General features: G+C 62.0%; 1 protein-coding gene across 3 annotated transcripts in view; it reads right to left on the bottom strand.

Moving 5' to 3' along the window:
- Positions 1-23,152, bottom strand: part of Nacc2 (NACC family member 2) — a 58,573-nt gene that overhangs the window by 26,849 nt on the left and 8,572 nt on the right. Inside the window, exons 2-3 of one of the 3 annotated variants that reach the window (XM_048346036.1) lie at positions 2,557-2,985; positions 542-1,487 (exon numbers count right to left, since the gene is read on the bottom strand). In XM_048346036.1, the coding sequence (XP_048201993.1) occupies positions 542-1,427 (886 nt within the window). In that variant the 5' untranslated portion in view covers positions 1,428-1,487; positions 2,557-2,985. Of the gene's footprint in view, positions 1-541; positions 1,488-2,556; positions 3,227-23,152 lie in introns of those variants that run through there. The other 2 variants (XM_048346020.1, XM_048346028.1) reach the window with 2 other exon arrangements.

The raw sequence follows: 23,152 nt of genomic DNA, 5'->3' as shown, positions 1-23,152 counted from the left end.
TACCCCAAGCAGTCTCCGTGTCCTCCCTCAGGATGTCCCGCATCTTACTTACTAGTCCCCTCGCAGGAACAGCTTTTTAGCCCTAGAGAACTTGAAGACCGCTCACGCTTTCTCCAGCCGTCTACCTGTGTGGGGCCCCCTGGTGCTAGGCTCTGGGAAGGAGGGGCAAATGGACTGGCGGCAGATCTCAGCCTTGGGAGAGTCCACAAGGAGGAAGGCTGAAGATAAAGGAGCACCCCGCACACAGTAGCAGGCCCTCCGGAGACAGGGAAACGGAGGCCCCGCGCAAGGCGTGACCAGCTGGGAAGCGCTTCTCACCGAGATCCTCCCTCTCCTCATCTGTCCAGTGCCAGGCAGGGCGCTGGCTGCACACTTCCTGCACGGCAACCTAGCAGAGCGAACTCACGACCCGTCCTCTCGCGCCACGTCAGGTCTCGGCTTGAGGACCGACTCCCGGCAGCCCGCTCCTTGGGCCTCAGCTCCCACCGGCCGCCCGGGCAGCTCAGCGGCTGTGCCGCGCGGGCCCCGGCCCCGTGATTACCTGCGTAGCTGCCCGTGGCCTTGATGTACATCTGGCCGTACTGCTCCTCCACCATGGTGTCGTAGGCCTCGTCGTCCTCCTCGTCCTCCTCGTTGTGGTAGGAGGTGGGGCTGTCCGTGGTGGGCAGGCTGCTGGCCCCCGGGCTGGTCCGCTCCCCCTGGGGGTAGGGCACCTGCTGGATGCTGGGGATGAGGGTGGCCAGGCTGGGCACCCCATAATAGGAGACCCGGGGCAGCTTGAGAGGGGCCGTGCCAGCCGCCCCCGCGGCCCCCACCGCCACGGCCACGCCGTCCCGGGTCCCCGTCTCCAGCGGGCGCTTGGGAGCCAGGCCCGGGCCTGTGGCCGGCGGCAGCTCCATGGCTTCGTGCTTGACCCGGGTCAGCAGCGGGATGGGCACGGACGGGTAGGAGACGTAGGCGGCGGCGGCGGCGGCTGGCTGCACCTGGTTGCAGGGGCTCTGGGGCTCGGAGCTGGCATCCTCGATCATGGCAGTCTGCGAGTCACAGTGGGGCGAGCTCACCTTGAACATGAGGTCTGTGCCCCGCTCCACAATGTGCTGGATCTGCAGGAAGCCCGCCGTGTACATGACCACGAGCTGCTCGCTGGCCGCCATGGTGAGCTTGCCCGTGTAGCAGAAGGACAGGATCTGCTGGAAGCAGGCTGGCGGCACGGTGCCGGGCAGCTCGAACGCGCTCTTGCTGTTGCCACTGAACAGGTCGCGGAAGTAGAGGCTGCTGGCGGCCAGGACGGCCCGGTGGGCCTTGAAGGCCTGGCCCTTGACCACAATGGACACATCGCAGTAGAGGCCCAGGAGACGCTGCTCGTTGAGGCAGCCGAGGACCGTGTTCCCGAAGTTGGGGATCTCGATATGCAACATCTGAGACATGGCGGGCGGCGTGGCGGGCAGGCCTCAGACTCAGCGTGGCGCGGGTCGGGTGGGGCACATCTGCAAGGGGACAGCGTGGTCAGCCACCGAGGGACAAACGCTCCTGCCCATCTCCTTCCCCTGACCCTGCAAAGGGCAGAGAGAGCGTCCGTCCTAGCTAGAGCACCTCCAGAGTGGGGCGGGGGGGGGGGGGTCCCGGAATCTGAACCCGGGCTGCGGCCAGCGCTGCTCGCCACGGACCCATGGGTGAGCTGCTCTGACAAGAGCCCTCTAAGAGCAGGCCCGGCCTGAACCCACCCCTGCCCCCGGAAGTCAAGACGGGACCAGACAGGAGTCACCCCAAGGCTGAAAAGGGGAAAAAAGTTCCCGGCTGCCGGGAGCCCTGCTGTCTTGTGGGGGAGGGGCCGTCGGGGCCAGGGGTCTCTGGGAAGCGTCTGGTTCCCAGCTTGTTTTCCTGTTCTCCTTCCAGCAGCTGTCCTGCCAGCCCCCTGGTCCCCTGCGGGGCTCCCTGCCCAGTGCGGAGTCTCCCCGGCAGGTGAGGAAGGGCTGGGGGTGTGGAGAACTTGCAGGGTGCCTCCTCCACTCTTTCCTGGTTCCCCCCCCCCCCCCCCGGCAGTTCCTGGCTCCCCAGCAGGGGCAGACCCCCAACCCAGGTGCACGCCCTCAGGGACACCCGGCAGAAGAGGAGTTGGAGCCGGAGCCCGCGGCAGCCCTCCGCAGGGCGCGCTCCCCTCCACGGCCCCCAGCCCCCATCGCAGGTCGGTCCCCGGCAGGGTCCCAGCCCAGGTAACGACAGGGGTCTCGGGGGGACGGTCAGCGGGGCGGGGGGCAGGCGGCACTGCTCCTCCATCAGGGACAGCCTCTGCCCGGGGGTGGGGGGCGGGGGGGCCGGCCCCCCGAAAGGGAAGGCGCTGGCCCAACTCCGCAGGGCAGCACAAAGGGCCGCTGTGTCCCGCGGGAGGAAAGTGCAGGCGGCCGCAGAGGCGCCGCGGAGGAGGGCGGAGCCACCCCGCACCCGGAGTTGGGAAGGTGGGCGCAGCGCTGGAAAGGCCTGGCCTGCACGCGCCCCCCCCACTGCAGAGAAGTTGCCGGCCGGGCCCAGAGGCGCCAGGCGGCCAGGAAGACCTACCTTCCGCCGCGGTGGCCGGCCGGCGGCCGACGCTGCCCGCTCAGCCTGGCAGGGCAGACTCCACGCACGCCGGCCCGCCCGCCCGCCGCTCCGGGAATGCAGCAAACGGAGCCGGAGCCCTGGGGTGGGGAGGGCTGAGGAGCCGGGCGGGGGGGGGGGGGGGGGGGCGGGGGGAGAGCCGGGCGCCGGGCTCGGCGGCCGCAGCTCAGCTGCACCCAGGCCGGCTCTCCCGGGCAGCGCGCGGCATCTCAATGAAGCGGCCGGATGCAGACAAACATTCAGGCAGCTCTGGGGAATGAATAGGAGCCTTTGATTTGGGAGCTGAAGTAAATGCCAGCTCCCAGCCCCGGCTTTAAAAACAGGGGCGCGTTGGTGCCAGAGGAATGCACGGCTCCGGGTGTTGGTGCAAGACAGACTTTTGATGACTCACTGCAATGCAAACAAAGATGGCAGAAATACTGTACTGTACGTGGAGAAATGCTTCACGGTGCCACAGCAACTGAGACAGCCTGGAAATTTATAGTGCAGTTTTGCATATGAATTACCCAGTAAACTGCCTGCCTGCCATCGCGCACAGACCCGGTGTCAAAGCATTTAAACTATTCCCAACAGTCTGCAGGGCGGCACTGCCGCCGCCAGCTCAACTCTTCCAGGGGACTGGAGACTGGGCGGGGGGCGGGGGGGGGGCCGGGCAGCAAGATGAGGAAGGACGAGCCCAGCCCGGGAGCCCACAGAGCAGGGCCGGTGCTCCGACCCTCCCCACGGGGCCTGGGGCCAGGTTCCCTGCAGGCCACGGGTCCCAGGGCAGCGGGGCCAGTACCCCGAGTTTCACACACACACACACCCCCGCCCCTCCGGTCTCTGCCAGGTCTCTTGTCAGTCGTGAAGTCCATCCCCTCGGCCTGCCCCGAGCTCCAGTGTCCCGCCCTTAGAGGGTCTTCTGGGAGGGGCGGAGAAGCAGGGCCGGGAGACCCACCTTCGAGCCTCCACCCCGGTGCCCCCACTTGCCCACCAAGTGCCCCTCAGAGGCCCGGCAAGGACAAGACCCAGTATGGGGAGGGACTGCACTGCCAGGCTGGGGAGGGACGGCACTGTTCAGTGACACACAGCACAGGGGGAGGGGGGGGGAGGGACCACAAAGTCCCCTTCGCAGAGGTACAGCTCCACCACAGGACACTCCCAAACAGCCATTGGCTCCTGCAGCATGGTCTTAGCCCAGGGAAGGGGAGGTGGGCCTCGCAGGGTGGAGGGCTCTCCTGCCGTGACGTGTGTGTGTGTGTGTGTGTGTGACCCAGCCTGGCCAGCAAAGCACACTGGCCCCAGGGGGTCTCAGCGGCCAGCAGCCAGGCAAGGGGACAGAGTGAGGACGCGGCAGCCTCCTGGTCACCCCGAAATCCCAGCCTCTCCCCACGCCCCGCAGGGCTCCTGAGGACAGAACTCAGGGTGCCCCCGCTGCTCCGGGCTCCAGCCCACCGCAGGAGGCGGGGGATGTCCAGGAAGGGCTGCGAGCTGGCGGGGTGGGCCCGGTGCCCGGGGCTGGGGGCCAGAGCGGCTCGGCCGGAGAAGGTGACGAGGCCCCGAGCGTCCCCCGGGGCCCAGGACAACTGGTGCCTTCACTACCTGTCCTCAGGCCACCTGTGCTGGCACGGCCGGGCCTGCCCCAGGCCTGCGAGAACCGGACGGGAGATGGTTTCAGGTTGCTTTCTTAGAAGCCTCGGCTGGGGCAAGAACAAAGCTGAACTTTAGGAGAAAAGAATAAAATAAAGGTTTGGCTTTCACTCCCCGGGCTGTGAGACCCAGGCGCGCCGAGGCTGACGCTCGAGCTGCGGCGGGCCTTGGGCCTAAGTGGGCCGAGAACTGGGGCCCAGGGGGCCGGGCCGGGCTCCCGGGGGACGGGACGCACTCCCCACGGCGGCCATCTCCATGACCCCCTCGCTCTCCGGTGACTCAGTTTCCCCATCTCTGTTCTCTCTAGGCAAAGCTACCTATTCTGTTTCCCGCTATGGCTGAGCTTTCTTTATCGCACCCATCTGCCCGTGGAAGTTTCTAAGGGACCCGCTGGCGAATGGAAGACCTCTTAACTTTGCCTATCCGGCCATCACCAAGCACTGCATGGAGGAACACCCCCCCCCCACACACACACCCAAAGGCCCTCAGAACAGAACAACCCCACCTCAGACCCTCCTGCTATGGCGGTCTGGAGGCACCCTCCCCACGCAGACCCTCAGAGATGTCCACACACTATCCCAGAGAAAGCAAAGATGGCGATGGGATGTTCCCCCCCCCCCCCCGAATCCCTCAGCGCGGGGGCCTGGTGTCCCGTCAGCCCCCCGAAGAGCAGCACGATCTCCAGGTGGATGAGGAGATGGGAGGAAATGGGGAGGGGAGGAACACGCTCACACACAGAGGCGGGGCAGGACCGGGCGGGCAGATGCCCCTGTTGGAGGCCAGTCCCCGGGCAGGATTCACACACAGGTCCCCGCCAGCCGCGCGGGAACCTGGGCACCCTTGGTCCTGACACCTCACTGCTGCGGGAAGAAGCAGGCAGCTTCTCCACGCAGGTACAAGGCTCCCCCAAGGGCGTCCCCGAGCCTTGGAACAGGGGTGGGCTGGCCACAGGAGGGGCCACACAGCCCAGACCGCTAGTCCATCGCAGGTCCAGAGCCTGGAAGACCCTCCCCCCCCCCCCCCCCGCCCATCCCCAGCCTCCACTGGTCGTGCTAAGCCGGGACGGGGCACTGGAGGAGTGGCGTCCGCATCCCCAGGACTGCTGCTAGCAGCAAGAGAAAGAGAGGAGAGATAAATTAAATTAAGGGGAATTATTTTGCAGGATTTAATTTTACCAATCTAATAAGAGGCTCTGGGCCTTGGTAAACGCACAGCCATCACCCGCAGCTGCAGAAGGAGGGAGGGGGCCCACTGCTCCAGGGACACCCAGTGGGAGACAGCCCATCCCCGAGGCGGGGCAGCTCCGAGCCTCCCCCCCCCCCCCCCTGTCATCGCAGAGAACACAGCAGTCCGCAAGGCAGCGCCTCAAGGGTGGCCAGGTGCTCACAAGGTGTGGAGCCCAGGCCAGCAGGCACAGGCGGGAGAGCAGGGCTCCAGGAACAGAGCCGAGCGGGGGCTCACCCGGGACAGCCCCGGCAGAACGACCGCTGTCAACCGTGGCCCGGGCCCGGGCCTGCCCCCCGCCCCTCTCCACACACCAGGTTCTGGCCCCTGAGACACTGGAGGCGAGCGGGGCCTTCCAAGGGTCCAGGCTGCTGGCTTGGGAGTCTCGAGTCCCCACGGAGCTGGGTGGGGCATGAGGCTCGGCCCTGAGGTTCGCATTAAACTTTTAAGACGCCATCAGGCGGCGTTGGACAGCCCCAGGCCTCGCTGCTAATGGAATCACCAGGCAGCCGCCCGCAAGGAGCGGGGCGAGCAGAAATAAAAGCCGCAGGGCGAGGTCTCAGCGCCCAGGCACCCACCATCCTCTCCATGGCGTAACGCAGGCCCAGAGCCCCATCCCTCCCCTCGCCTCAGCGCGGAAGCCGCCGGAGCCGAGCCCGAACCTCACACACCTGCCTGTCAGCTTCCCAGATTTGAGGGTGGCTGCACAGGCCTTCCTGGGAACGACAGACCCAGGGCCCAGGGCCCTGGGGTGCAGCCGCAGAGGACAGTCCACAGAGCCCCCCCACCCCCCGCGTCAGGGCCAGGGAGGGACCCCTCCCCGCTGAGCACCCTGAGATCAACCGGAGGCCCCAGCAGGGTCTCCCCATCTCCCCACCCGGGACCACAGGAGTGGACAGCATCACCCACAGGGCCGGTTTCAGCTGCACTCACGAATGCTTGTCTGGAAGCCTCTCCTCCCCCCTTCCCCCCCCCAGCTCTCTCCTCTCGCTCTCGCTCCTCCTCTCTTCCAGGAGAAGGACGGTGTGCCAGAATCTGCACATGTAAAACTTGCCCCTCGATCTACCGCCCTTGCCGGCCTACATCGGTCCCCAGAGAGAGGGGACGGAGCCGGTGGGGAGCCGGCACGCGCGTCTGGGCCCCGGCTACCCAGCGTGGGGCCGCAGGGGTGAGTGAGGCGGGGCAGAGCGGCCTGGCCTCGGGCAGCTCTGTACCTGGAGGTCCCTGCCGCTCCTCGTCCCGCCCAGCTCCGTGAGACCTCGGCAAAGCCGTCTCCGCGAGGGACGCCACAGGCGGGGGGGGGGGGGGGGCACCCCGGACACCGCCCCCTGCAGCCAAGCCCTCGCTCGCTCGCACCCAGAGCACTGAGCGCGAGCGCGGCTTGCTGAACCACGGGCGGCAGACCGGGGAGGGCGGGAGGCCCCGATGCCCCGGCTCCCCCGGCCCTGCAGACCCGCCAGGGCCAGGCCCGGCACAACGCGAAGCTCTCGCAGGCCACCCGCCCGTTCCAGAAGGTTCCCGAAGAATGTGAGCGGGTGTTTTGAGAAGACAATCTCCCTCACCCGCATTTGTAATTTAAATAATGCACGCTTGAAGAGTGTCTCCCTCGGGCATCATTTAATAACTTTAGAAGGCGGCACCAGCCCCGGTGCACTCCTGGCCCCTCCGCCCCCCTCCACCCAAGCTGGGGCTCCCCCACGCTCAGCCCAGCCCGGTGCAAGGGCGGCCGGCCCCCACCCCGCCCCGCCCTTCCGGGGCAGCCGTGACCTTGACCCTCAGCACTTGTGGGGGGGGAGGGGGTCCCGCCGCAGGGAAGGGGGGGGAGGTGTCCAGCAGGCGCGCGCCGGGCAGTGGGTCACCAACTCATCGCAGACAGCCACTTCCCCGCACGCGATCGTTAATATTCATGGCGCTCCTCATCTGCATATCATGCCATAAATAGTCAGAGGCGAGGTAAGACACAAAGATCCCCTGCATTTCTAATTATGCTTAAAAATCCAATGTAAATCAGCGGCTGGAGAGGGGAAGGGAGGCGCGGTGCCGGCCCACACGCGCCTCCGTGACCCCGGGACGCCGACCCCACGGACGACAGCCCCGGGAGAGAAGCCCGCTGGACACCACGGTGCTGACGCAGGCCCCCCCCGCCCCCCGCTCCCGCCCGGCCCGGGGTCCGCGCCAGGCCCTGGAGGAGCAGGGGGGAGCAGCGGGCGTCCATCAGCGGGAGGCGTGAGCGGCCACCTGTGCGCGTGGACGCTTAACTGGGGACTCGCACCCGGGCTCGGACTTCCTCAACCATCGGGATTTGATTCCCGTGGCAGGAAGATTCCAGAATCCTTTCCCCTGCCCCTGCCCTTTCCGAGCCCAGGAGGAGGGGCCTGGGGCGGCTGGGACGGTCTCTTGGTCCTGCCCCAGCCCTTCAAGGGCAGCCTGCTCCCCTAAGAAAGCGACTCTGTGGGGGACACAGCACAGGGACCTGACAGGGTGGCAGGTTCTGGTCCAGGACAGGGGCAGAGGCCAGTGCGGAGGGAGGGAGGCTCCCCCCCCCCCCCCCCCAGGCCGCCGCAGAGCTCACCCTCAAGGGCGCTCGCCTCCCATCCCTGCGGGCTGAGGGAGAGGCCTGGGGCCGGACGGGAGGCCATGCTGGGTTCTGGACTCCCGTCCATCCGGGCCCGCCTGGAGCAGGTGCCAGAGGACGCCCCAGGTCTGCCACCAAGGGCATCCCGGGGGCAGAAGCAGCCTCGCCTGTGGGTGGGGCACCCCAGGAGGAGGAGCAGGGCTGGAGGAGCGGGCTCCGGCTGGGAAACCGGGCCAGGGGGACCCGAAGGCCGCAGGACTCCTTGCCATTCGGGGAGGGCCCAGATACCCGGGAGCAAGTGCGCGCTGGGACCTCTCAGAAATAAAGGAGCGGCGCGTCCCTCCTCCGGCCGAGCGCTAAGGGCCCGCGCCAGGCCCGGCGGCCCCAGGTCCCGGTCCTGTGCGTGACCACTCCCTGCCCTCTGCCCCTGCACGCGTCCCGCGGTTCCTCAGTTCCTCAGCTACAGCCAGGATCGAACCCCACCTTGGGTCCGGAAACGGGGTGCTGCCACCTCAAGGGACCCGCAGGAGGCACAGGCCCCAGGCACACGGGGGTTACCCGCCTGGCTGCTGGAGAGGGAGGCACGCCGATGCCTGCTGCCCGCATCTGCCCTGGCAGCGCGCCCAGAACTATTTTTAAGCCCATTTACTAGAAATCCCACAAATTAAAGGAAATACGGATAACGCAGCACGAATCCTGGGGGCAGAATAAAAGCTGCACATAACGGTCCTCGTGCTCCAGTGCTGAGTATTAACCGCAAAACCCCGATCTCCAGGAGCTCTGCTGCTGCTGCTCCTGGGTACCTGGGAGGGGGGGCAGGGTCCCGCCCTGGGCCCTGAGACAGCGGGAAACACTGGGCTGGCCCTGGACCTGCTATAAGCGGGGCCCATAAAAGGTAATTACTGATATGAAAAACAAAGACCATAAATCAAATGAGGGTTTTCACAAATGAGGGGAACTCCCTTAGCAAAAGGTGGCAGCCAAAGGCGCTGTCTGGAAGGCAGGCCCCTCTACGGCCCTGCCCAGGTCAGCCCTGGGGCTCGGTCCCCAGGGGAGAAGGCCCCGCATTCCAGTAGGTGGTGGAGAATGCCCTCACCAGCCACTCACGGTGACGGGCGACGGGAGGCAGACGGCCCAGCCCCAGCGACCAGGAAGGACTACCAAGGTCTGGGTGGAATTAAAGAGCAGGAGCAGGCCTGCCGGCTCCGCCCTCCGGGGAGCCTGGCCCTCGGCCACACTCGGCCATCAGCCTCCAGGCATGTTAGGGCAGAAGACCGAAGGGCACGGGGCACTCTTGGGACCATCACGAGTGGATAGCGCCACCCAAGGCATCTTCAGAGGCTGGAGCGTGGACTGTGACAGGCCTCGGGGCCCGGCCCTCCCCTGCCCAGCCCGCCTGCCAGGTGTCATCCTTCCAGGTGCCCCCTGCCCCTCCACCACCACGTCCTCCCCGAATCCCCCACCCCCAGACCCTCGCTGACTCTGAGACTAAGAGAGACCATACAAATACAAGGTGGCTGTATGTAAACACCAAACACAACGGCACACCCTTTCACTCAACAATTCCAGTAACACTGACACCCAAAGGGACAGTGTTCTTAGGAATTGGTTCCACACAATGGCAGTATAAAACTTAAACTCTGAACGAAGACGGGAAACTGGAAATAATGAGAAAGATGAGAAAGATGCGCGAAGGGCAAGGCCGTGGTGTGCAGCTCAGGCGGGGCCGGGGGTTGGTTAGGATGGCATCGGCGTGCTCCCGGCGTGCTCCCGGCTCCCCCCGGCCTGCTCCCGGCTCCCCCGGGTGCTCAGCGCAGCCCCAGGGCGAGGAGGATCGGGACCAGACCAAGTTAACGGGAGGGGGAGCAAGACCTGTTACTCACACACACCTGGTTTCACAAAAACAGACTTACAGCCAGGCACGGGGGCTCAGGTCTGTAATCCTAGCCATCAGGGGATAGAGATTCCAGGCCAGCCTGGATGTAAAAGAGTTCTTGGGACTCCGTCTCAACATTTGTTGAGGGTGGACACAGCGGTGTATTATTATATGCCTATCACCCACACAACAGCGGGACACACACATAGGAGAATCATAGTCAAGGCAGGCTCAGGGTATAAAGGTAGACCCTATCTCAAGGAGAACAACCCCAAAAAGGGCCAGGCACATTGGCTTAAGTGGTAGAGCACCTGTCTAGCAAGTGTGAAGCCTGAGTTCAAACCTCAGTACCAACAATCAACCAATCAGTCAATCACACAGATTAAGATCATTGGAAGAGAAGGGAATTGATAAATCAATTCATGTGTCTACAATCAACTGGTTTAACAAGACCTGAAATCCAGAGGATGGTGGTTCAAAGTTTATAGGACGCCTATGAGATTCTATCTCCAAGATGACTAGCAAAAGCCTGGCCTGGAGGTATGGCTCATAACAGTACCAGCCAAGTAAGCATGAGGCCCTCTGTTCAAACCCCAATAACAGGAAAGAAAGAAAGAAAAGACAAAAGGAAAAAGGAAAAATTTAAAAGTCTAGGAGGCTGAGAATGTGGCTTACTGGTAGAGTGCTTGGCCTCACATACGTGAACCCTGGGTTCGATTCCTCAGTACCACATAAACAGAAAAAAGCCAGAAGTGGCACTGTGGCTCAAGTGGCAGAGTGCTATCCATGAGCAAAAAGAAGCCAGGGACAGTGTTCAGGCCCTGAGTTCAAGCCCCAGGACTGGCAAAAAATAAAAAAGTTCAAGGAAGTATGTATTAATCTTATTTCTGATGTGGCGCGCATGCCGAATATATAAACACTGACCTTCAATGACAAAAGCACAAAGCACAGGGGCAGCACCTAAGTGGCGTTCTTCCAAACCACGTGCCCAGGCATCCAATGTGTGCACAGAAAATGCGTAACCTCAATCACCACCACGAAAGGGAAAAGTGAGCCAGGCGCTGGTGGTCACGCCTGTCATTCTAGCTACTCAGGAGGCTGAGATCTAAGGATCAGGGTTCAAAGCCAGCCCCAGTAGGAAAGTTCCTGAGACTTTTTTTTTTTTTTTGCCAGTCCTGGGCCTTGAACTCAGGGCCTGAGCACTGTCCCTGGCTTCTTTTTGCTCAGGGCTAGCACTCTGCCACTTGAGCCACAGCACCGCTTCTGGCCTTTTCTGTTTATCTGGTGCTGCAGAATCAAACCCAGGGCTTCAAACACACTAGGCAAGCACTCTGCCGCTAGGCCACGTTCCCAGCCCCTCTTGAGACTCATCTCCAACCAACCACCAGAAAACCAGAAGTGGTAGAGCACTAGCCTTGGGAGCTGAAGAGCTCAGGGACAGTGTCTAGGCCTTGACTTCAAGCTCCACTACCAACAGGAAGGAAAGAAGGAAGAAGGAAGGAAGGAAGGAAGGAAGGAAGGAAGGAAGGAAGGAAGGAAGGAAGGAAGGAAGGAAGGAAGGAAGAAAGGAAGAAGGAATCATAAGTAAAAACCACAATGAGGGGCAGGAACAGAGCTAGCTCAGTGGCAGATTGAATACAGTGCACAGAACCGGCCCGGGGTGCCATGGGGGTGGGGGTGGAGGATGGTGTTGGGAGAGGGACAAAACTAGAGCTAACAAAGAGCTGGAACATTCAACGGTGCGGCCACTTTCGGCAAACAGCATTACCAATGACCCAGCAATCCCACCCCTAGGCAAGCAGCCAAGACAAATGGAAACATAGATCCACACAAAAACTAATGGTGCATTCCTAGAAACATTATTTACAGTAGTCAGAAAGTGGAAATAACCCGAATGCCCATCAACTAGCCAATGACAAATAAACTGGAATAGCCAGACAATAACATACACCACTTGCAATGAAGAGGAATGAAACCCTAACACACCCGGCTTGTGGGCGAGCATCACAAACATCAGGAAGAAAGCCAGTCACCGACAGCTGCATAGCATAGAGTCCATTTTTGCAAAATGTCCACATCAGGTCATTGATAGACGTGAAAGCTGAGTGGCTGCCCGGAGCCAGGCGCACAGGGGGAAAAGGGGAGCCAAAGAAACAGGAAAGACTGAGAAGGAATAGCGCCTTACTTTCATTTTTGTTGCACAACTCTGACTGTACTAAAAACCACCCAATTATACGGTACACAAATTATGCCTGCGTGGACCAATTTTATGGTATGTGAATCAAATGTCTCAAAAAGGAAAAAAAAAACCACCACAGATAAAAAATAATCGCAGGCAAACACAAGTGAAAGCTTGAAAACTCAAGTGGCCCGTAGAAATGCAAGAAAAAAAGAAAAACTAAAGACAGAACAAGGAGGAGCAGAAAAACATAATGGCAGATTTTCTAGGCATGGGCGCACACCTGTAACTAGCTACTCGAGAGATGGACAAAAACCACTACAGCAAAATGGAAATTACAGACTAGCATCTTTCATGAATACAGACACCAAAATATTAATGGATAAGTATTTTAAAGGAATCATAGGAGCCGGGAATGTGGCGTAGTGGTAGAGTGCTTGCCTAGCACGCACAAAGCCCTGGGTTCAAGTCCTCAGCACCACAGACACAGAAAAAGCTAGATGTGGGACTGTGGCTCCAGGCAGAGTGCCAGCCTTGAGCAAAAAGAAGTCAGGGACAGTACTCATGCCCGGAGTTCATGCCCCAGCACTGGCAAAAAAAGCAAAAAAGAAAAGAATCACATACCAAGACCAGGTAAGAAGCTACCAGTGAAAACCCCGTTTCATTTTTTTAAACCATAAAAACATCATGTAATGCAAACGAATATCTGACCAAATGTGACATCCACTCAGTATAAAAACTCAACAAGTGACAAAAAGTGAGAGCCAGGATTTATGGCACACGCCGGTAGTCCTGGCTACTCAAGAGGCTGCCCAAGTTCAGCAGTTTGAGACTAGCCAGGACAGCACACGGCAAGACTGCCTCTCCTAAAACAGATGGGAAGAGCGGATAAACACCACCGTAAAGCAACGCACAAGACTGGAACAAAAGGGGAGAATCGAGGCAGGCACGAGCCCTACGCAGGAAACCCCCAGACTCAGTGAAAAACTCCCACCACCGACAAGGTCATCGATCAAGGTCACGGGGCGCAAGATACACAATTGCATTATTACATCCCAGCATGGTGAAAACTAAGGCCATGACGCCACTGGCAGTCACTCAAAAGAAAAGCAACGGAATAGGTCCACGCAGGGCTCCCGTGTGGAAAACGGCAACACACGGGTGGGAGGAAGCAAACCCCAAATAGACGGAGAGACACGCGGCGTCTGAAAGACGCCAGCCCTGGCACACGGGCCTAACAGTCTGAGAACGCCAGCAAGATGGCTCTAGGCCTTCCGCTTTGGGCTGGCGACCGGCTGAGCTCACGCGCGTTCGGCTTAGCACGAGACCACCCAAGGGAAGGCAGTGTGGGCCGGCACACGTGCAGGGTAGGGTAGATACGCACGTGTGAACCTGTGCTATGCGTGGCTAGGTGTGCGGTATGGCCGTGCGCGTGGCACGTGACGGATGCGTACACAGGCAGCATGTGCGTTTACACGCGTCACACAAATAGGCGCGTGACTCGTGGTACGGTGTGTGTGTGTGTGTCTGTTGGGTGCACTGTGAAGTGTCATGGGCACGTGAGTGCGGTAGGTGGTGTGCACGTCCCAGTGCCACGTGCGCACAAGGCTGCATACGTATGCACGCCCGCCTGTGCATGTGACGCACATGGCACGTGTGTCTGTACATGCGACCACATGTGCACGCAACGTGTGGCATGTGCTTTATGCACACACGTGCTGCGTGTGGCACACACGTGTGCGCCATGTTAAATAGGCAAACACACGTATTATGCGCATACATGCTCTGAGGCGCGCGGTACACGCGTCTATCTCATGAATGATGGTGTAACTTCTGGCATACATAGGTGCACACTTGCCAATGCACATACATGAGTTAGGGTATGTGTGGACGTGTCTTACGCGTGCGCAGTGGGATACCTGCGGTACACTGGCCTTTTCATGCCTTGCACGCACGTGCACGGCACGGAGTAGACGGGCTGTGTGTGCGGTGTGCACGTGTAGAACGTGGCGCGCCTGTCACGTGTGTGCACGTGAGACACTCATGCATGCAGACTTCACCCGTGCGTCTGAGGTGCCTGTGCCATGAATGTATTCACGTGTCACGCGTGAAGCATGTTGTATGTGTGGCCCGTGTCCGCGCAGGCGTGTGTGCAGGCCTCCCGTGCCTGGCACTGTGCACATCTCATGCCTATGCACGTAAGATGTGTGTGTGCCTGTGGGTAGAGCACGTGGGCACATGCCCGTGTCATGTGTGCGCTGTTGTGCACACGTCCACATGCAGGTGAACACCTGCGTGTGTGCACACATGTGAAACAGGATAATGTAGGCCCGGTTGCCAGGCGTGCAAGACAGCTGGTCCCAGGACCTCTGTGGTTTCCTTTAGCCCCTTCTCAGAGAGAGCGAGAGAGCGAGAGAGCGAGAGAGAGAGCGCGCTCCGTTTAGTAGTTAAAAGGCGATGCAGAATGAAACGGGGGCCCAGCAGGCGCCGCGGGGACAGGAAGGTGACCGGGGAAGCACATCAGAGCGCCGCCGCGCTCACGGGGGGCCGCGCTTTGTCCCTGGCGACCGGCACTGCTCTGGAGTAAGCGAGGGCACGGGGGATGAAAGACTCACGGGGTGCCTGGGGAACTGCGGGCAGTGTGCAAAGAGCCTCGCTCACCTCGGCTCGTCGTAATGCCTGTGCGTAAGCGAGTCCAAAGAGCCTCTGCGAGACGTGCTCAAACGTGGGGGGATCTGCGCGGCGGCGGTGGCCACACCCCGGGGCTGGTGGACTAGATCGCCCCCTGCTCCTGTGGAATGTGCTCTGTCGTCAGGACGTGCCGGGGAGCCTGAGCGCGGGCGGTGTCTGCACCCGTCACCCCAGTTCCTGGGAGGAGGAGCGAGGACAGAACGGGGCGCCAGTGGCCCACACCTCCTTGCTACTCAGGAAGGGGAGACCTGAGAATCGAGGTTCGAAGCCAGCCTGGGCAGAAAAGTCCCCGTGAGACTCATCTCCGATGAACCACTCAAAAACCAGAGGCGGCACTGTGGCTCAACGTCGTAGAGCCCCAGATTTAAGACAAAGAGCTCGGGGACGGCGCCCAGGCCCCGAGTTCGAGCCCCACGATGGCTAAAACACAAACAAGTACGAGGGCGGCTCGATCTCCGCAGCAAGGCCCCATGGGTCCCTGGAGACGCGCATGGAAGGTGAGGGGGCCGTGGGTCGGTCTCCATCCAGAGCCACGGTGGCCGGCCGCGTCACGTGGAAGCCCTGGCCAGTTAGAAACAGACAGTTCTTCATTCACAACTCAGTCCGCCTGCTGCAAAGGTGCTGGTGATCCTAAGGGCGTGTGAAACAAACAACGCCATTTCCTCCCCGGCTCCCGTCAAGGACTCCGATCCCTCCGCTATCGACACTGACTTCCAACGGCACCTGCAGGACCCGCCGCTTCCCGCTTCCCACTCCCCCCGTGCCCCCCAGGACCCGGGCGGCGGTGCCCTGGGCTGCCTCGCCCGCCCTCCACTGCCGTGAGACCCCAGAGGCGGCGTGGCGGCGGGCACCCTCCCGGGCGCGGGAGCCGGGGCGTCCACAGCCCATTCTGAAGCGCGAGCCACAGGCAGCTGCTGCTTCCTCGGGCCTGCGGGCTCCAGGGGGGACCCCGGCCTGGGGTTCGAGGACGGCGACAGCCCCGCGGAGGCCAGGCGACGTGCCTGAGCCGAAGCGGAGCCCACGGGGGGGGGAGGTGGACGTCACCGCGGTATGACGGGGAGGCCGAGCTCCACGACGCCCCTCCACCCCGGCCGCCAGCGAGCCGGCCGGACCGGCGTGCACGCTGAAGCGGGCGGCAACACCCGGCCCGGCGACGCGGCTCTTCCCTATGTGGGTGGGAACCATCCTCGCCACCGTGAGGGACCCCTGCCACACCCAGGGCTGGCGGGCCCCCGAGGTCACCCACGTGGACGCCCTGAGTCCCAGCACCGGTGAGCAGGAAAGCCACGTCCTCAGCACGCGAGGAGCGAGGGGGGGGGACAACCCCCCGACTGCAGCCCCGTGTGAACCCCACGTCACAACTCTCTGGTGGGTCCCACACTTGAGAACCAAAGTCCAACCTCTCTGAGCTCCCAGGAGAGCCAGGGAGGGAGGGACTGGCCGCAGCCACCCACAGAGGCCGCCCAGCCCTTGCCTTCAGCCTGCCCCGTCCACGATCGCCGGGAGACGTGGCCGTGCGGTGATGGGAACTGCGGAAGCGCGCGGCGCCCAGCCTCCGTGGGTGCCGTTCATCGGGACGGCCCCCGGCCCCCGGGGAGGTGGCAACGCTTAGATGTGGGCCAGGTACAAGCTACAAAAGACGGAAACGACTTCAGCCCAGTAACACAGAACCACCAAGGCGTTGATCTTCCCACCCACGGAACACGTCTGGGACAAACTGCACGACACACGGCAGCCTTCACCAACTCTCCCCCTCCCCCTCCCTCTCAATCTCCTGCAGTTCTGGGGTTTGCATTTAGACTTGTTAGGCAGGCACTCTACTGCTTGAACCAGACCCCCAGTGCATTTTTTTTTTGCCAGTCCTGGGCCTTGGACTCAGGGCCTGAGCACTGTCCCTGGCTTCTTTTTGCTCAAGGCTAGCACTCTGCCACTTGAGCCACAGCGCCACTTCTGGCCATTTTCTATCTATGTGGTGCTGGGGAATCGAACCCAGGGATTCATGCTTGCTGGGCAGGCACTTTACCCCTAGGCCACATTCCCAGCCCTCCAGCACTTTCTTAAATGATGATAAATGACCGGGTTTTAAATACCTTTGGTTCGAAATCCTATCCAAATCACGGAATATTGTTAGGCACAAAACCCATCTTCTAGTTTGTCTACAGCCTAGAGGAGCCCTGGAGACATGATGGTGTGAAGGGAAAGTTCCACAGGGCCCTGCTCACCGAGGGCCCCTGGAGTGGCCAGGGAAACAGGAAGTTGTCAGGGGCTGGGCGGGGCTTGTGTGAGAGTGTGAGTGTGAGTGTGTGTGTGTGCATGTGTGTGTGTGTGTGTGTGTGCGTGCTGGAACTGAGGCTTGAATTCAATGCCCAGGACGCTGCTGCCCCTGAGCTCTTTTGCTCAAAGCTCTGCCCCTGAAGACACAGCGCCACTTCCAGCTTTTTGTGGTTAACTGGAGATAAGGATCTCAAGGACTTCCCCGCACCGCCTGGCTTTGAACTGTGAGCCTCAAATCTCTGCCTTCTGAGTGGCTAGGATCGAGGGACTTGCCTCTTCCTTCCAGGCCCATTCTTTCTATGTATCTCAGGATGGGATAGGAAGGATCGATTCCTGCCTTATTCTCAAGGTCAAGCAAGACAACAAGCCTGACCACAGGCCTGACCGTGGGCAGTTGTTCCAATCGGGGCCTGGCCAAGCACACCATCCTGGGTCCCCAGGGGACAAGAGCCCCGCACCCCGGGTGGGGCATTCCACTGTGGGCCTGGCCAAGGACATCGCCCTGGGCCCCCAAGACACCATAACCCATTTTCTGTTTTCTAGTTCCTTGTTAAGCCCTACATAAGCCCACCCCAAAATACAGTTGGCAGCACAACCTCCAATCCCACGGAAGGTCAGTGTCCCTCGCTGCTCCTCAATAAACAGTCCTCGCCTGTTGAGGATCGAGTGCGGCCTACTCCTTTTCCGTTCTCCTCCATTTCCCAACGAGGATAGCAGGAGTAAGCCACTGGAGCACAGCTCTTTTTTTTTTTGGCCAGTCCTGGGCCTTGAACTCAGGGCCTGAGCACTGTCCCTGACTTCTTTTTTGCTCAAGGCTAGTGCTCAAGGCCACAGCACCACTTCTGACCGTTTTCTATATATGTGGTGCTGGGGAATCGAACCCAGGGCTTCATGTCTATGAGACGAGCACTCTTGCCACTAGGCCATATTCCCGGCCCCCAGCTCTTTTTAAATTTAGGTTTGTGTCAGTCCTGGGGCTTGAACTCGGGACCTAGGTGCTGTCCCCGAGCTCTTGCTTCAGGCTAGCGCTCTGCCACTTTGAGCTATAGTGCCACTTCCAGCTTTCGGGCAGTTAGTTGAAGATAAGAGAGAGTCTCATGGACTTTCCTGCCTGGGCTGGCTTTGAACTCTGATCCTCAGCTCTCAGCTTCTCGAATGGCTAGGATGACAAGCAGGTGCCACCACATGAAGCTTGGGTCACTGTCTTGCGATCACGATGTGCAGTCCTGTCTATGAACAACCCACGCACACGTTTTTCGGTGGCAGTGGGGTCACGGATGGAGCTCCGTGGAGGAGCAGGCAGCTAGAGCACGGGAGGCGAGTCCCACGCCCAGCACGCGAAACAAACCACTGCGATGGAGGGCACGAGGCGGCTGGGACATCCGGTGAGACCCGGCCGAGGGGTCTGACCCGCGTGGAGGCGTGCACGCGTGGGGGGACAGGCGTGAGGCGCGCACGCTTGAGGACACACGGGAGGAGCCCCCGGCCCCCTGCAGGGGCGTGCCGGTGAAAGGCCTACGGAGGGGGACCCGGAGCCACATCTGGATCCACCCCAGAGAGGGAGGCAGGTCAGCCGGGGCGGGGCAGCACCAGGGAGGCGGGCGCTGAGGGGCTGGGGTGGGTGAGAACCACCCACGTGGCCGGCCCGCAAGCCCTGCTCTGCTCAGCCCTGCTCTGCTGGGGACCGTGCGCGCACGAGGTCCTGCTCCCGGCTTGTCCAGCTTCCCCCTCCCCCACCACCAGCAGCTATGGAAGCCACCGGGAGGCTCCCGGCCTTGTCCAGCTTCCCCCTCCCGCCCCGGCCAGCACCTGTGGAAGCCACCGGGAGGCTCCTGGCCTTGTCCACCCCCCCGCCCCCCCGCCTCGCACCTGTGGAAGCCACCGGGAGGCTCCTGGCCTTGTCCACCCCCCCCCACCCCGGCCAGCACCTGTGGAAGCCACCGGGAGGCTCCTGGCCTTGTCCACCCCCCCACCCACCCCGGCCAGCACCTGCAGAAGCCACCGGGAGGCTCCTGGCCTTGTCCACCCTCCCCGCCCCGGCCAGCACCTGTGGAAGCCACCGGGAGGCTCCTGGCCTTGTCCACCCTCCCCGCCCCGGCCAGCACCTGTGGAAGCCACCGGGAGGCTCCTGGCCTTGTCCACCCCCCCCCCCGCCCCCCCCGCCTCGCACCTGTGGAAGCCACCGGGAGGCTCCCACATGGCGCCCGTCCCAGGGGAGCTGGCGTTCCCACCACTGTCACCGCACACTGCCACCGCAGCCGCACCTCTCCCGTTCCCTAAGGGTTCCCGGGGGAGCACAGAAGGTAAATATGTTAATTTGGCTTCAATCACAGCTTACAAAAAGCCCCACGCGCTCTTTGGGTTGGCGTGCAGATCCTAGAAACCACTCACGCGCGTGCGTGCACCCCAGCCCCTGCCCCAGGAGACGGGGCCACGGGGCAGGACGCCCCCCAGGCCCGCCCTGGGGCCTCTTGGCTGATGAGACCTGAGGGCGAGGCTGGACCCCCACGGAGCCTTCCGGCACCCAGGCCTCCCTCCGCGTGGCCCCGTGCGGCCGGCACTGTCCCCCCCGCCTCCGGCCGGGAGCTTGCCCCAGCACTAGGCTCCGACCGGGACCCACGCGCCAGCTCTGCAGGGCAGCTGGCGCGCGCCGGAGCGGTGAGAGGGAGCCCCACCACTCAGCGGGGCGACGGGGACCTCGTGGGGGGGGCGGCCAGGCCGGCAGGCTCTGCACACCTCCAGCTGGGGGAACGACGGGCAGGTGGCGAGGCCGCCTGGCCCTCGGGGAAGCCCAAAGCCACCTGGACATCCCCCCCCCGCCCCCACCCCACAGCCGGCGAGATGAGCTGAACTCTGGAACGAGGCCGCGGGGAGAGTGGGTGGGCGCGGGTCTGCAGCCGGAAGTGCCCGGAATCAGCCGGTCACACCACCGGCGCCCCAGCCCTGCGTGCTACCAAGGCTCGGGGAAAGACCTGGGTAGCCAGCGTGGACCCAGAGGCCAACCCGGGTCGGGTGCCCAAGGCCAAAGGACTGCATACCACGAGCTGTCACGGGCCAGCACAGAACCACAGCCTGACACAAGCCACCGCACACCATGCCAGGTGAGGGCGCATCCTCCTCCCCCTCCCCCCCCAGGCGAAGCCAGCCAGGCCCAGGGCAGGCCGCTGGGCTCCCCAATAGCCCCGTCGCCATCCCTCCGGAGGAGGCGCTGGGTGCCGAGCCCCCCGGGCTGCTCCACTTAGGATCAGGACGAAGGCCTGGTCCATCTGGGGAGGACTGGAAGCCGAGCGAGAAAACCCAGAGCGCAAGGCAGAGTTCTGGCTGTGCTCCAGTTCAGCCCCATGTTCCAGCCCAATGCTGCTAGCGGCACACTGGCTCAAGCGGTAGAGCGCTAGCCTGGAACAGAAGTGCTCAGGGACAGGGCTCAGGCCCTGAGTTCAAACCCTATGAATGCCAACTGGGACAAGCTATCCCAGCAACGAGCACCTAGACCTTCTGGACGCGGTCAGTCCTGACAATGAGGCTCAATTCCCAGTACCAAACAAACAAACAGACAACGAGGAACCGTGGAGAGGAGGAAGAGGAGATGAAGTCACGTCCTACACAGAGTCACTTCAAACTTGCCCTTTCACCATTAATCAGAGCCGGCTTGCCACGTAAGGTCCATACCTATCCTATCCCCTCCCCCACAAAAATTAACTCCCTTCCTGCCCCGAGTCCAGTTATTCCTCCTTCCTGCTAATGGGCCACAATTGGGTTTATGCTCCAAATGGAACTTTCCTGGCTCGTGGCCAGGGTGTGTTCTCCCATGCCATTCATGTTAACTGGTCCCGTGAACTTGTCAGCCTTTTGCCTGACCTTTTCAAAAGTCTCTTTTGGGCTGGGAATATGGCCTAGTGGTAGAGTGCTCGCCTCGTACACATGAAGCCCTGGGTTCGATTCCCCAGCACCACATATACAGAAAATGGCCAGAAGTGGCGCTGTGGCTCAAGTGGCAGAGTGCTAGCCTTGAGCAAAAAGAAGCCAGGGACGGTGCTCAGGCCCTGAGTCCAAGCCCCAGGAGTGGCAAAAAACAAACAAACAAAAAACAAAAAAAACACCACCAAAAAGTCTCTTTTAACAGGACAACAACCCTCACCCAGGACATCACCTGGGAACTTGCGGTTCAAGGCCATCCCGTTACTACAGGCAAGTGGAGACTTCACTTACACTGCTCTGCCCAGCGCAGATCTGGATCCCAAAGACCCCAGCCCCAGTGACTCCTTGGTGTGCCCGAGCTGCAGGAGGTAGCCAGAGGAGACCATGACACCTACTGGCTCTGATAACCATCCTCGTGGAAAAGATGAGGACCTTGACCAACCAAACTGTCAAGCAAATACTTCCTGGACGGTACCCAGCCAAACGTCGAATCAGGGACCCCTGACTACTTGGCCCCTTTACAGCAGGAAGTAGCTCCAGAAGAAACAACCTCCGCCCAGGCTCCCGACCTGGTACCCCTCCCTAGTTATTAATAAACAACAAATGGGGGAATGTTAGCATTTCCCTCACCTGGGGGGGGGCCCTGCCCCTCCCACCAGCCCCCAGCTCTACCCAAACTGGAACTCCCTGCCCTAGAGCTATCCTGGGCCACTCCCCCTCATCATTCAGACCGCCCTACTCCCCCTTGAGGTTTAGCCCCAGAGTCACAGGTGCGACCACCTGGATTACTGGGGAGATGCCCTCTCCCACGGGGGATGTGGCCCCACTAATAAACCTCCTTATGAACCTTCTCCTCCGGTCCCTGACGATGTCCGCGTGGTCCCCTGGGATGGCTGGCTGGGGCAGATTCTTTCTGGGGACCCACAGTCCGCCTTGCTTGTCCTTCCCACTGCTACTGGGACACGGTGGTGGCGGCGGTGGCGCTCCAGGGCCCGGAACAGGCGCTGTCGGGACGCGGGGAGGGCCAGGAGTCCACCGCCGGCTCCACTCCTGCTGGCTCCGCACCGTCTCCCCCTCCCCAGCCCCCACAGCGGCCGCCTGCACGCCAGGCACCTGTGGGGCGCCGAGAAAAACTCCAGAACAAAGCCACAGCCAGCCCTGGCTCTGCCACACACGCGCTTCAGGGTGACACTGGGCCACCCGGCTCTCTAGGCCTTCGTTTCCCCTTCTGTGAGATGGGGGACAGGGGAGAGGGGAGAGCAGACATTCTCTCAGGCCCCTCAGGCCTGGTGTGACCTGCAGGGGTTCTGAGCAGTCCACCGCAACCCCATGCAACGTTGGGGCGCAGGGTTCAAGGAGGGACACCCTGTCCTGCCTCCCCTAGTGCCTCCTCCAGGGGAGCACTGGGTGTGGCCAGGCCCCACAGTCCAGTTCAAGAGGACAGGGAAGCCTCAGGTGCCAAGTTCAAGTGATGATCTGCCCTGTCCTCTCAGTGGCCTTGGGTCAGTGGTGTGGCTTCGGGTGCTCAGGCCTGCCTGCCCCTGCCCCTGCCCCTGCCTGCCTGCCCCTGCCCCTGCCCCTGCCTGCCTGCCTGCCCCTGCCTGCCTGCCCCTGCCTGCCTGCCCCTGCTGCCTGCCTGCCCCTGCCTGCCCCTGCCCCTGCCCGCCCCTGCCCTGCACAACTCAAAGGAGCCAGGCTCTTAGCTTGAGCTGCTGAGCTGCAGGAGACCCAGGCTGCCCGGCTGCCAAAGCACCTCTCCTGCCCACACCAGCCCTCAGCCCCTCTGCAGCCCCCGGAAGGCCAGCCTGCCTGGACCCTCGTTTGGGGATACCCCTCAGTGGCCCGGCAGGAACAGAGACCCTCCAAGCTGCATGGCTGCCCCCCCCCCCAGGGCTTGCTTCCTCTCCTCTCAGAAGGAAAAACAGACGCAGACGTCAGACTCTTAGACTTCCAGCCTCCAGACCCGAGCGCCACATGAACCTCTACTCTCGACCGTCACCCAGTCTCGGGTATCCTGTTACAGCAACGGCAAGTGGACAGAGATAAAGGTCGCTGGGCGGCAGAGCCCAGCGTGACGTCATGTGACGTGGACAGGAGCCAAACCACACCAAGGCTACCCGCACAGCCAGAGGTGGGACCCTCCCAGGGGCCGGGCCGGGAGGGAGGCCCGGCCGCACCCTGACCTCTAACC

The sequence above is a fragment of the Perognathus longimembris genome, chromosome 1 (genome assembly GCF_023159225.1).
Source record: "Perognathus longimembris pacificus isolate PPM17 chromosome 1, ASM2315922v1, whole genome shotgun sequence".
Lineage (NCBI taxonomy): Eukaryota > Metazoa > Chordata > Mammalia > Rodentia > Heteromyidae > Perognathus > Perognathus longimembris.
Note: the sequence above shows the minus strand (reverse complement) of the source record. Positions and strands in the feature narration are given on the sequence as shown.